At 42.0% G+C, this 12,472-nt stretch overlaps 1 protein-coding gene across 1 annotated transcript in view; it reads right to left on the reverse strand.

Annotated features, from left to right (window-relative positions):
• Positions 1–12,472, reverse strand: part of LOC122397854 (opioid-binding protein/cell adhesion molecule homolog) — a 76,068-nt gene that overhangs the window by 1,540 nt on the left and 62,056 nt on the right. The window contains exons 2-9 of the mRNA XM_043397304.1: positions 3,548–3,748; positions 2,812–3,161; positions 2,291–2,435; positions 1,919–2,194; positions 1,139–1,245; positions 463–652; positions 351–377; positions 34–151 (exon numbers count right to left, since the gene is read on the reverse strand). Coding sequence (XP_043253239.1) covers positions 60–151; positions 351–377; positions 463–652; positions 1,139–1,245; positions 1,919–2,194; positions 2,291–2,435; positions 2,812–3,161; positions 3,548–3,748 — 1,388 coding nt within the window. The 3' untranslated portion in view covers positions 34–59. The remainder of the gene's footprint in view (positions 1–33; positions 152–350; positions 378–462; positions 653–1,138; positions 1,246–1,918; positions 2,195–2,290; positions 2,436–2,811; positions 3,162–3,547; positions 3,749–12,472) is intronic.

Raw genomic sequence — 12,472 nt, forward strand, 5'->3', positions numbered from 1 at the left:
CGAGAATCGAATTGTTCGAAGGGATGGACGTACCTACGTAGTTTAAGGAGTTCAGTAAATTACAGACTTGTAAAGGCACAGGACGAGACGACTAGGAATAACGTTGCAATGGATATCGCGGGGTGAGACGCGGCTGCTGATGGCCCTTTCACTGCAAATATAGAAAACTCGTGTAACAATATTGCGGGCTATATTTCGCAAAATTTACGAGGAAATTCACTCGATCTATTCGATTTTAATTTACATGTGTAGAATGGTGGATTATAAGTTCTTGGTGCTATGAATAAAATAATAATAGATCGTATAGACACGTTGAATGGTTTCCTCGTTAATGATTTGATGATACTTACCTCTCTCAGCTTCGTGCTCTTCGAAATCTGTAAAACGATAGAATAACGATTTAATAAATTAGAGATCCATTATGAGATTAGGATTATGAGATGAACGCTTGTATTTTTGTACCTCCTGTAAATACGTGTGGCTCGGAGGGTTGAGACCATCCAAAATCGTTTCTAGCGGTGATGATCGTTTCGTATGATCCAGGCTGAAGATCCTCGATCACATGCTCGACGGTGAATTGATTGCCTTTGCCATTCGTTACCGAAGGCTTGAGTAACACCCATTGGTTGTCCCCACTGCGACGGTATTGCAGCTGCAATCATTCCGTAGATTAAATTTTAATTTCGAGAAAACGATCTTTTCATTTTAGTAAAATTGAAATTTAGTAGCTATTAACGAGGACCTATCTGCTAAAACTGTGGAGATTGAGACATTGCAATCCTATACAATTTTATTTTTAACGTAGAACAAAATGACTAATCGATAGAAAATTGTCTTAGCATTGAAAATTTTTTCTCAGAATTCTTCATTTTTGAGATAATGGTGTTTGAAGATTTACCAGATACGCTAATGCGTCTGTTCGTTACTCAGTGTTTCTACTTATATCGGTGACCAACTCTATTACACGCGATCCTTTTTAAAAACGAAGTTTCGTATAAAAATTTTATCCTTTCTTTTCGAGTTATTTTTTAGCGAGAAATTAGCTATAAAAATAATTCTTAAAAGTGACTCCTTTTTTCGTGAAAGCAATAAGGCTCTTTGATTAGTATAAAACAGAGTTGCGTTTATGTTAAAATACCTTGTATTCGGTGATCGGCGAGTAGCTCTCCAATCGCCATTTCAGAACCAAACCTGTGCCGGTTCTGGTTACTTCACAGCTATATATAGTTGCCTGAGATGGTAAACCTGCAAAACAATGATTTCAGTCTTAACGATATAATTGATCCATTTGTGTATGAATGGACAATGCTTGAAAATCCAAAATTTCCATCTGTCGATTCTAAGTAAAAAAAGGCAGCTAACGTGTGATAGGAACGTTGCAATAAAAGTATCCAAAAGTCAATAGCTCAGAAAGTTCGTGCAAGTTGTAGTAACGTGGATAAATCATGAAACTGACGCTAATTCCAAAAATAAAATTGATAGAACATACGTATGTATGTTTGACTTTATAATAAATTAAGAATCTCTACGCGCGGAGAATTACTACTCCAACAATAAGATACGTGTTGTAAAACAATAGAGGCAGTTCCGCGACAGCCATTTTCCACTATCGCTGCGCGGACTCATCCTCGGCCGGACGGAATACTAAATAGTTCGTTGCTCCTCTGTTGCAACAGTTTTACGATTTCTCCGTTTCTCCAAACTTTCCACAAGCTCCCCGAATGGTTTTCTGAATAATTGCTTCGCAAATAGACCATCGTTCGAAGAGAACAAGGTCGAGTTCAAACCTTTGGATACATTTGTCGGAGCCGCCCCGTCGCACACGTTGATCGTAACAATTATTTCGCAAATCTAAAATCTGAAACGTTACTCCACCGTGTCCGTGAGCCCGTTTCTCCCGTATCAAAAGTTTAATTACCGGTGAGATCGATGCTTTTCTCGGTTCGACCCAATTTATTCGTCGCGACGCACATGTACGTTCCGAGATCCTTCTGCTCGGTGTGCAAAATCTTCAGCGTGTGGAGATTCTTGTCGCTCTTGATCTCTATCCTCCCCGGGTCCGGCACGATCTCCGTCTGATCCTTGTACCATGCTACCCAGGTTACGTGAGGATGAGCGTGAACGGTACACGCCAGGTCCGACTCCACGCCGAGTCCAGTGTGCACCATACTCTTTGCTTCTATTTCAGGAGCATCTATCAAAACAAATACGTTCCTTCGTGTTTGATTTATTCATTCGGGCAACGCTTAAATATAGACTAAGCCCGGGGCGAACGTATCCAAATACTTACAATAAACGACGACGACAATCGTCTCCAACGGCGGCTTATCCGAACCGTCCTCGACCAGGCACCTGTATCGTCCGCTGTCGTGTCTGCTAACGTTCTGAATGGTGATTCGATTACCAGGCATCTCGTCCGCGTGGATCCTCACGTTCTGTTACGAGAAAACGTGAAATTTCTAAACTCTGCTTCTTTTTTTATTGCCAACTCCATCTAACAAACGTTGCTTCATAACTTTCAAGGGGTTCCCTATAGGACAGTGATGGCGAACCTTATTGAAAAATGGGTCAAATTCATTGTTTCGTTTGATACTAGCTCGTGGGTCACTTGGAAAGGGGGAGGATGAAATCTTTTTGCAAGTGAAGAGCAAGATGTAAAGATCGACGTCAATAAATTGATGCAAATGGGGTTGATACCATGATCAACATGTGGGTTATAGGTTCGCCGTCGCTGCTATAGGATAGTTCGATGTTTCGTGTAACAAAATGGCGTATCGGTGAGCTCCGATCGGTTGTAAAATGTCGCTTTACCTCTCGGTACCATTTAATTTCAGGCGTGGGTTGTATCCTCGTCTCGCAGCCAAGGGTGACGCTTTCACCGGCATTTACTTCCACCAGTTTCCTGGGGAAGACGCGTATGCGTGGCTTGTGGGGGGCTGGGGCCGGTGCGTCCTCGACCAGCACTCTGTGCTTGATCGTGACTGTGCTCGATTTCTGAAGAATACTGCACTCGTAATCCTTCGAGGTATCGTTGGTCGTGACATTGTGGATCACCAGCGTGTTGTTTGGCAATCGAACGATCCTCTCGCTGTCCACCGTCATCGCGATGGTGTCCAGATACAAGGTCTCGTCGTTCCTCTTCCACGTAACCGCAAAATTATCTGCAACGATTCGAACATTTCAATTACCCGCTTCGTTGCTAAACGATGGCCTATTAACACGTTGACTGCCACATCAAAACTTTGATTTCAAATAACTGCAAACTGCATAACTTAAAATTTGTCTTTGGTACTTATTCTCGTAATCAACAAAATTTAACATTTCAATTTTAATTTTAGAGTATAAATTGTTTTAGTTCCATAGTGAGAAAGTCTTGACGTGGCAGCTAAAGTGTTAAAATGAAAGAAAAATAATTTATGTCATATTTCGTAACGAATAGAATTTTTTCGAATCGAAAATGGATTTAATTGTTCGAAGTGTATTCTGTGATCTTGTAAGATTAGGAATGGAGGGAATAGTTGGAATAGTGGAAGGTTCGTTCACTCACCCGCATTTTTGACGAGACAGGGCAGCCAGATGGTACTTCCGTTTCTGACTCTTATGCTTTCCGGCTTGGACACGATCTGCGGTGGTTCCTCGATGGAACCAGGATCATTATCATCGGCCGTGTCGTCGTCGTTATAATCGGGCGGCGGATCGTCGTCGCTATAATTCACGCCCTCGTTGCTCTTGGCCGGTTTGCACCAAGCTGGAACAAAAGAACGACATTCGCGCTTAATTAGCAACTCGTGTACCGGGGAACACGGCGATCGGTAGTCACGTTTCATTGCGTTGGCAACGTTCACTTTCTGTGCTTAGCCGCGAAACGACGTCGAATTCTTGGCCTTTCGTTAGCGCATCGCCACTTTTGCGCGCCTTGTTAGCATAGAAACCGAGAAAGGCAGGAATTTCTAACGAACGAGAACACGAGTGATTCACGGTCGATACCTGGGGAGAACCTCTGAATCGGATTTCACTGGTAATTAGAGATCAACATCGATATAAAGAGGAATTCAATGCTAATAATCATTTATGTATTATTAAAAAAATTGCATCATTTCCGATACCAGAGTGTTTGTTACGTTCGTATCGAGAACTGACCTATCCACGATCCATCGCGAGCAATTCTTTCGGCAGGTATTCTCGATCTATTTCTTACGAGGATCTCAAACGATCGTCGAAGGAGGGGCAGAGAGCACGAGGTTGAAATTAGATTTCTAGTACACGACATGCGCTTAATTTCAGGGCAGTCGTATGTAAGCACACCGTTTTCTAATAATACTCTCCCCGGCCCCATAACGCCGTTTCCAACAATGCTTTCCCGGCACTTCACGTGCTGTACGCGAGTATCGTTAGTGGACGGTTAACCGAATAATAAAGAACAGGAGCGAAACGGTAGAACGAACGAAATAAGAGGTCCACACCCTCGGCTGCGTGTCTGCGCCCAGTTTACCCCGTTTTCAGGCACGTCGACCTCCCAGTCCGGCCCGTTATACACACCGTTCGATTTTAACCAGAAACCACGCCCTTATCAGAGAAAAAATATGGATCATGGAACCGGCCGGGGACGTCGGTTGTCAACCGTTGCACGGCGATTCGTTCGTTGCCTTTTGATTTCGTTACGGACACTCGGGGTAAAAGCACGATTTGACCCACTTCTGACCGGGCGAAACTCGGTAGCCGGTATTCAGACCGTTGTCGACTCTCGAAATCTCGCGTATCCTTTATTGCAGGCCTCGTGAATTTATGCTCGATCCGAGGGTGGCTCGCCCGGCTTCGAGTCTGAAAGGATATTCGGGATTTAGAGCATGGCGAATGGGCTTTGATAACGTCCGAGTAAATTTGAAAGCGGTCCGAATATCTCGTGTCGCTTTGAACGGTACCTTTAACCCTTTGTTTCGCGTCGATAACATTCACCGCGCGACCAGATTAAGTTCTGCGTTCGGCGACGAACATTAGACGACCAAGGCGGTTGTAACGCGGAATCAAACGCAGGAGTATTCCAACAGTATCGTGCGATACCGCTGGTCCCTTTGTAACAGTTATCATTAAATTTGAAACTGGTTGAACACCAAAGTCCTAGTTCGAGACAATTGTCTTTGTCGAGGATAATGAAACTTCGTTGTGCATTTAGAGGTAGCTGAAATCACATATTTCTTACTTTTGGTTGTTTTATAAATCTGCAAAGTTTTAACTCTTCCACGTTCATTCGCGGTATCAGACGACAATTAACATAACGTTGCATTAGCGAGTTACTCGAAAGTATTTATTCAAGGCTGCTCGAAAGGAACAATGCCGTTATATCAAATAAGAGGTATGATTAAACCGAGAATGACCCATGAATCTAGGTTAATGGCTGACCACCGCATGCCGGTAGTTCTGTTTCTACTTAGCTTGCACCCCCCCTAGTCGACGACATCGCGACACCCTTAGCAACGGCCTAGAAAGACGCCACGACGTCCCATTGCTCAATTTACTCTCGCCATGGACACTCCTAACCCTTTTCGAACACTGTGAATTGAGACTGAGTTTCCCCCCTGGGAGATGATTGCCCAGAAAGTCAACCTTGACGGTTGATTGGAAAGCACGAAGAATTGAAAACCTACGGTTATCTTCGATTAATTTTAAAACGTCATCATTTCGAACGATTTCAAATGGAACGAAAGGAGCAAGCAAGATCTCGTAGCATTTTCGATTTTTCATTTCCCCTCCTTTCCGTTTTGACGGACAAAGGGAAGGACATCTGAAAGCCGGTCTGCACGTCCGGTGCTCAAGGTGAATGGGAAGAAACTGCAGTACGCAATGCATCATAAACCAGGCATTCGAGTAAACGCAATAAAGGCACGACGCAAGAACCCGCGCCGCGGCTTCGTCAGGGAGGTCTTGCGAAATAGAAAAAAATCCCAAGATCGCCTCTCTCCCTTCCGCGCGTCGCGACGTCTTTGTCCCTCCATTGGGATTCAAGCGACGCCCGCGTACACGTACGCGAAAGAATAACGGACGTGCCTGAAAACCGCAGAACCATTTTGCATTAGGCGATCACGTTGCCGGCGATGATGTCACCGTGACCGCATGTCCAAAAAGAGGACCTGACTCTCTTCGTGTTCGCGATTTTTTCCCCGACCGATACTCGTCATCCTATCCGCGTTGTCCTTACGTGACTAGGCTCGTCCGTGATAGAACTACGCGCGCGTTCTACGCGAGCACGCGTTTCCTCTATCGGACTGCATACACCGTCGCAAATCAAAAAGGGAGATTGTAAATTAGCCCTGGAGATCAGGTAGACCGATCGATGCGGTCTGCAAAATGTCAGGGTGCCGTTGAAGGGTGCAATTACGTTAGGGGGTGCCGGACACCGCGCAATTTATACAGGGCGCGTCCAGAGAACGGGGGATAGGGTCGCCTATTTCGCTGGAGGTGGAACAGAAACGATAATGGAAAAGGTTTATCGACATAACGAGATCTATTTTTCTGGGAAATTAATTCCTGGCATAATTGGAATATCGGCTTGTTTAAGACGATTCAGGCATTTCAAAATTATATTAACCTTGCGGGGGGATGCAAATTGTGATTTAACTCGTAACGCACTGGCACTCAAAGTATTTCATTTTATTCTTATCACGGTGGTTTCAGGGGCCATTCTACCTTGTAGACACGAGAAATACATGTTTCTTTGTAATTTTTTTTTTGCGGGGTATTCAAGAGTGATCAATTCCATGTTTTGTAGATACATTCATTATATATTTAGCTATATATACGAATTTTTGCAATTTGTAGGAAAGCTTGATTCTCAGAAGGGTGAATGTGATTTGCACACCGACGGTGGATTGTTGATTTAGTAAAGAAGTGATAGGCCTGACAGAGACCTTGTTGCACCGTTCAACTTTACACAACAACTTTACAAACAAGTTTATCGGCATAACGAGATCTATTTTTCTGGGAAATTAATTCTTGGCGTAATTGGAATATCAGCTTGTTTAAGACGATTCAGGCATTTCCAAATCATATTAACCTTGCAGGGGGGATGCAAATGTGATTTAACTCGTAACGAGCTGGCACTCAAAGTGAATTATTTTATTTTTATCCCGGTGGTTTAAGAAAACAAATTTGTAGGAAAGCTTGATCCTCAGAAGGGTGAATTTGATTTGCATGTGGATTGTTGATTTAATAAAAAAGTGATAGGCCTGACAGAGACCTTGTTGCACCGTTCAACTTTACACAACAACTTTACAAACAAGTTTATCGGCATAACGAGATCTATTTTTCTGGGAAATTAATTCTTGGCGTAATTGGAATATCAGCTTGTTTAAGACGATTCAGGCATTTCCAAATCATATTAACCTTGCAGGGGTGATGCAAATGTGATTTAACTCGTAACGAGCTGGCACTCAAAGTGAATTATTTTATTTTTATCCCGGTGGTTTAAGAAAACAAATTTGTAGGAAAGCTTGATCCTCAGAAGGGTGAATTTGATTTGCATGTGGATTGTTGATTTAATAAAAAAGTGATAGGCCTGACAGAGACCTTGTTGCACCGTTCAACTTTACACAACAACTTTACAAACAAGTTTATCGACATAACGAGATCTATTTTTCTGGGAAATTAATTCTTGGCGTAATTGGAATATCAGCTTGTTTAAGACGATTCAGGCATTTCCAAATCATATTAACCTTGCAGGGGGGATGCAAATGTGATTTAACTCGTAACGAGCTGGCACTCAAAGTGAATTATTTTATTTTTATCCCGGTGGTTTAAAAAAACAAATTTATAGGAAAGCTTGATCCTCAGAAGGGTGAATTTGATTTGCATGTGGATTGTTGATTTAATAAAAAAGTGATAGGCCTGACAGAGACCTTGTTGCACCGTTCAACTTTACACAACGGTACAAACAAGTTTATCGACATAACGAGATCTATTTTTCTGGGAAATTAATTCTTGGCGTAATTCGGAATATCGACTTGTTTAAGACGATTCAGGCATTTCCAAATTATATTAACTCGTAACGAGCTGGCACTCAAAGTGTATTATTTTATTTTTATCACGGTGGTTTCAGGGACCATTCTACCTTGTAAGCACGAAAAATACATGTTTCTTTGTAATTTTTTTTTGCGGGGTATTCAAGAGTGATCAATTCCATGTTTTGTAGATACATTCATTATATATTTAGCTATATTTACGAATTTTTGCAATTTGTAGGAAAGCTTGATTCTCAGAAGGGTGAATTTGATTTGCACACCAACGGTGGATTGTTGATCCAATAAAAAAGTGATAGGCCTGACAGACCTTGTTGCACCGTTCAACTTTTCCCCCCGGTCGCCCCGTTCTATTTGCAACGAAACAAGAATTACAGCTAGTTCCAGTCGACGTGCTCCGTACAACAGGAAAGCGTAATTTCATTTCGTTTTAATTTCATTCGATTTTTCAATCGTCCGTTCCGCGGGCACGGATACCGGGGTTCTACAATGTAACCTTTCTCCCGTCGATCGTAATCGAGAATTACATCGACGAGAAACAAGCAATTAAGATTTATCGACGCGGTATGGATTCCTTGCACCTTGTAAGTGTCGACGCGCGACCAGAAACTAGATAAGAGGCGTAATGGCATTACGGTTTTCTCCTGCAACACGAATTATTTTACCACGGTGGCTCTTCGTGGAATTTTCATCAGAACTGGCCACCAGCCTCCGGTTTACCTACTGTTCCCCAGATGGTATCTCCCTTCGCGCGAATGCACACGACGCGAGACGCGCGACTTAATTGCAAAAACCGCTCCGTTATGTTTCCGCAGAAGCGAGCCGTTTAATCAACGGCGCGGAGGTGATCGCCTTTTTTCTAAATTTGAATCACGGAACTCGTCGGGGAGCACTCGAAATGTCGATGCGTGGTTGTCCGAGAGAACTTTGCCAATATTGCGGTTGCGTCTGCGAGATCGTTTCATTCAAATGTAAATTTAGCGTTCGATGAATAATCGTTTTACATTCGCCGGGGTGCGCGGCTAGAAAATGACCGGAGCCATGTATAGTCGAAGCAACCGTAAAATGCAAATTTCACGGAACCACCTACTGGGAAAATAAAATTATTATTTCTGCAAAACACCTTCGTCGATCCTGTCTTCTGCATTCTTAGTTATTTTCGAGTCCTTGCAAATATCTTACGTAATTTAAAACTGGTTATACAAAATTCTTTGTGCAACAAATAACGATTTGCCAAAGAATTCCTAACATTGGTTCAGTTGTAGTACATCAATGTTTACGCAGTTTCAGTGTTTGCCGCGCGCCATCTTTGTCTCTCGAGTGTCCTCCTCGAGCCAGTTCGTACGAAAGAATAGAATCTTACATAGAAACGAATAGGAAGACGCGGCTTAACGATCTTAAGCGCTCCCCTTATCGATCGTGTCCTCTCCCCCATGGACAAAGTCTGCTTGCTCCGACAAACCTTCCACCCCCGCATAAAAGTATCGCTGCACCATGGGGAAATGTCGCACTGGCCACTCGGGCGAATCAGTTATCGATAAACATGACGCATTAAGAGAAAATTGCGTTTCTTCTCTATCACGCCCGCGTTGTTTCTTTTATCTATAACTTATGAACGAACGAAGATAAAGTAATATTTCTCTTTTCTTTAACGAAGCTGAAGTATTCTTCGTTACGACGATGTGTCGATGATGGTACAGGATTTTTCCATACTTCAATGGCATTTTCTTCGCTATGCACCAAATTTAATCTCAGTGGAACTAACGAAGTTATAAATAAATTTGAATCCGAAATATTTCTAGTATTTATAGAAAAATCTCGTTTGTACTGATTTTGCCCCGAAGATCCGCCAAAACCATATTTGGAATATAATGTGAAACTATTGGAATTTAACTTATCTGTTTCTTCTGGTTCTTTAGTTTGTAGAATCCTTTCAGCAGTAAAAATTTTTTTTATTAGGAAATTTTTTTCCCCCGTTGAAAAATTTCACACCTTCTCGAATTTTTTTCTAGAAAATGGGTAGGAATTCAGGGGTATGTGTATTCACCTAAAATGATTGTAATTGACCCCCGCAACCGAAAATAATTTTTTCAGAACGATTTGAAATTTTTTTTTCGTCGAATTTAGGCACCTAATTAGATTTTCGGTAAGGAATTTTTTTCTCGAAAATGCGTAGGATTTCCGGGGTATGTGTAATGATAAAAAATGATTATAATTGACCCCTGTAATCAAATATAATTTTTTTAGTGTGATTTTAAATATTTTAATTTCATCTAAAAAGTTCAGTACCTTCTCGAATTTTTTTTCTCGAAAATGCGTAGGATTTCGGGGGTATGTGTAATGATCAAAAATGATTGTAATTGACCCCTGTAACCAAATATAATTTTTTTTGTGTGATTTTAAATATTTTAATTTCATCTAAAAAGTTCAGTACCTTCTCGAATTTTTTTTCTCGAAAATGCGTAGGATTTCGGGGGTATGTGTAATGATCAAAAATGATTGTAATTGACCCCTGTAACCAAATATAATTTTTTTTGTGTGATTTTAAATATTTTAATTTCATCTAAAAAGTTCAGTATTTACTCGAATTTTTTTCTAGAAAGTGGGTAGGAATTCAGAGGCATGTGTAATGATAAAAAATGATTGTAATTTACCCCTGTAACAAAATATAATTTTTTTAGTGTGATTTTAAATATTTTAATTTCATCTAAAAAGTTCAGTACCTTCTCGAATTTTTTTCTAGAAAGTGGGTAGGAATTCAGGGATGTGTGTATTCACCAAAAATGATTGTAATTGACCCCCGCAATCGAAGATAATTTTTTCAGAACGGTTTGAAATTTTTTAATTTAATTGTTAATAACTTTTTAACGAGGCCTCAGTCAAGAAACTGATATCCTTCATTTTCGTCTTATTTTGGCCTCTAGAATCTCCTATTAAAATTTTTCCCAGGGTTGGCCGAACACCCTGTATAATATGACGACTCCAGAATGCATACGTTTCCGCCACAAAGTAGTGTTAAACCCAAAAATAATGTTTTAAATGCTTTTGCAATAAAATTAGGCCCTTTATAATGTTTTACAAATTTTTTTTGAGACAGAGCTTTCTCCTAATGCGAAGAATAAGGCACCATTGCATATTCAACGATATATCGTCGTTCGGCACTAAAAGCGTTAATTGATTTAAGTTGCTTCACCTATTTGAATTTCAAAATTATATTACTCAAAAATAAAAGCTCCTGGAAAAGAAATCTTTTGTATTCGTTATTGGTAGACAGTCCTCTTTCCACGAAATAAATAATTTTATTTTTTGTGGAATCCTAGAAAAATCGAATTTTGTCCACAGAGTCTGGTTTTCTTCCCGCTGTGCGCCGTTTTGATTACCTGTCGCGAAATTTCTGTTACGACGTTCGAACTCGTCGGCGATCGGATGGCGTCGTTCGACCAGGAATAGGAAAATCTATGCAAGGACGCGGATCGTTAATTATCGAGTGTTATCGAGGCTAACGTGCCCCGGCGGCTCCGACGGAAGCCCGGCAGCAGAAGTTCTCACGAGGCCGCGGAATCGGTTATTAAGAAACGATCCGTGTGAGGCCGCGGATATTAAAATTCCGAATTTATCCTTCGAAGGCTGAGAGGTTGACAGCGTTCGATGGATCACGAATGTTGAATGGGTGACGTCACCTCTCGCATTCCCTCACGCCTTAATGGTTATTATTGCTAAGAGGCACGCACTCTTATTCCGAGAGGGGACCTTCTCCGTTTCACGTACGCCGCGTCGAGCACGTGTGGGTCTGTAAACAGTCGTCGGTGACGGTGTCGCGCGTGTTCGTGGGTGCTTGTAAAATACCACGAAAAGAGGTGGGAGTCGCGGGACGGACGTTCGTGTGCGTTCACTTGCCGGTATGTGCAACGCGCGTATGTGTACGGGGCAATAATAAAACGGGGAGTGCCATTGGCCGAATTGACCCGCGGCGACGTACGAACCTCCTAAAAAGTCCCCCGGTGCCCCGACGAGTCCGTGAGGTCAGCGATATCGTCCCGTTTCGCCGCGCCAAATGTTAAATATCGAGGACAATGATTTTCAACGGGGTTTCATCACTCGACACCAAATTTTTTTCACTCTTGACCATATATGGTTATTCTCGAGAGCGTGCAGACGCTCCAGGTTGTCCGCGATTCTCGCGTAAATGAATACGAAACGGAAAAGCGAAGTATTCGAGCTACAGAAATCATTTTCTTGAGAAGGTTTCAAAAAGTTTGTCACATGCTCGAGTTCGACTGGAACATCCCTCAAATTGCATCGTTTTACCGACCGATGGTCACGATTTGGGGTACCCTGGAAGATGTACAAAATGGAGGACGCAAAGAGGAATCTGATCGTTCGAACGAACGCTTCCAAGCTTGTAAGAATCGACGCGAGAGAACGTGAGCCCGAGTTAAAGCAGAACGGACGCTGCAACA

Source organism: Colletes gigas, unplaced genomic scaffold (genome assembly GCF_013123115.1).
Source record: "Colletes gigas isolate AHSC1104 unplaced genomic scaffold, ASM1312311v1 Colletes_gigas_Sc00010, whole genome shotgun sequence".
NCBI classification, from domain to species: domain Eukaryota; kingdom Metazoa; phylum Arthropoda; class Insecta; order Hymenoptera; family Colletidae; genus Colletes; species Colletes gigas.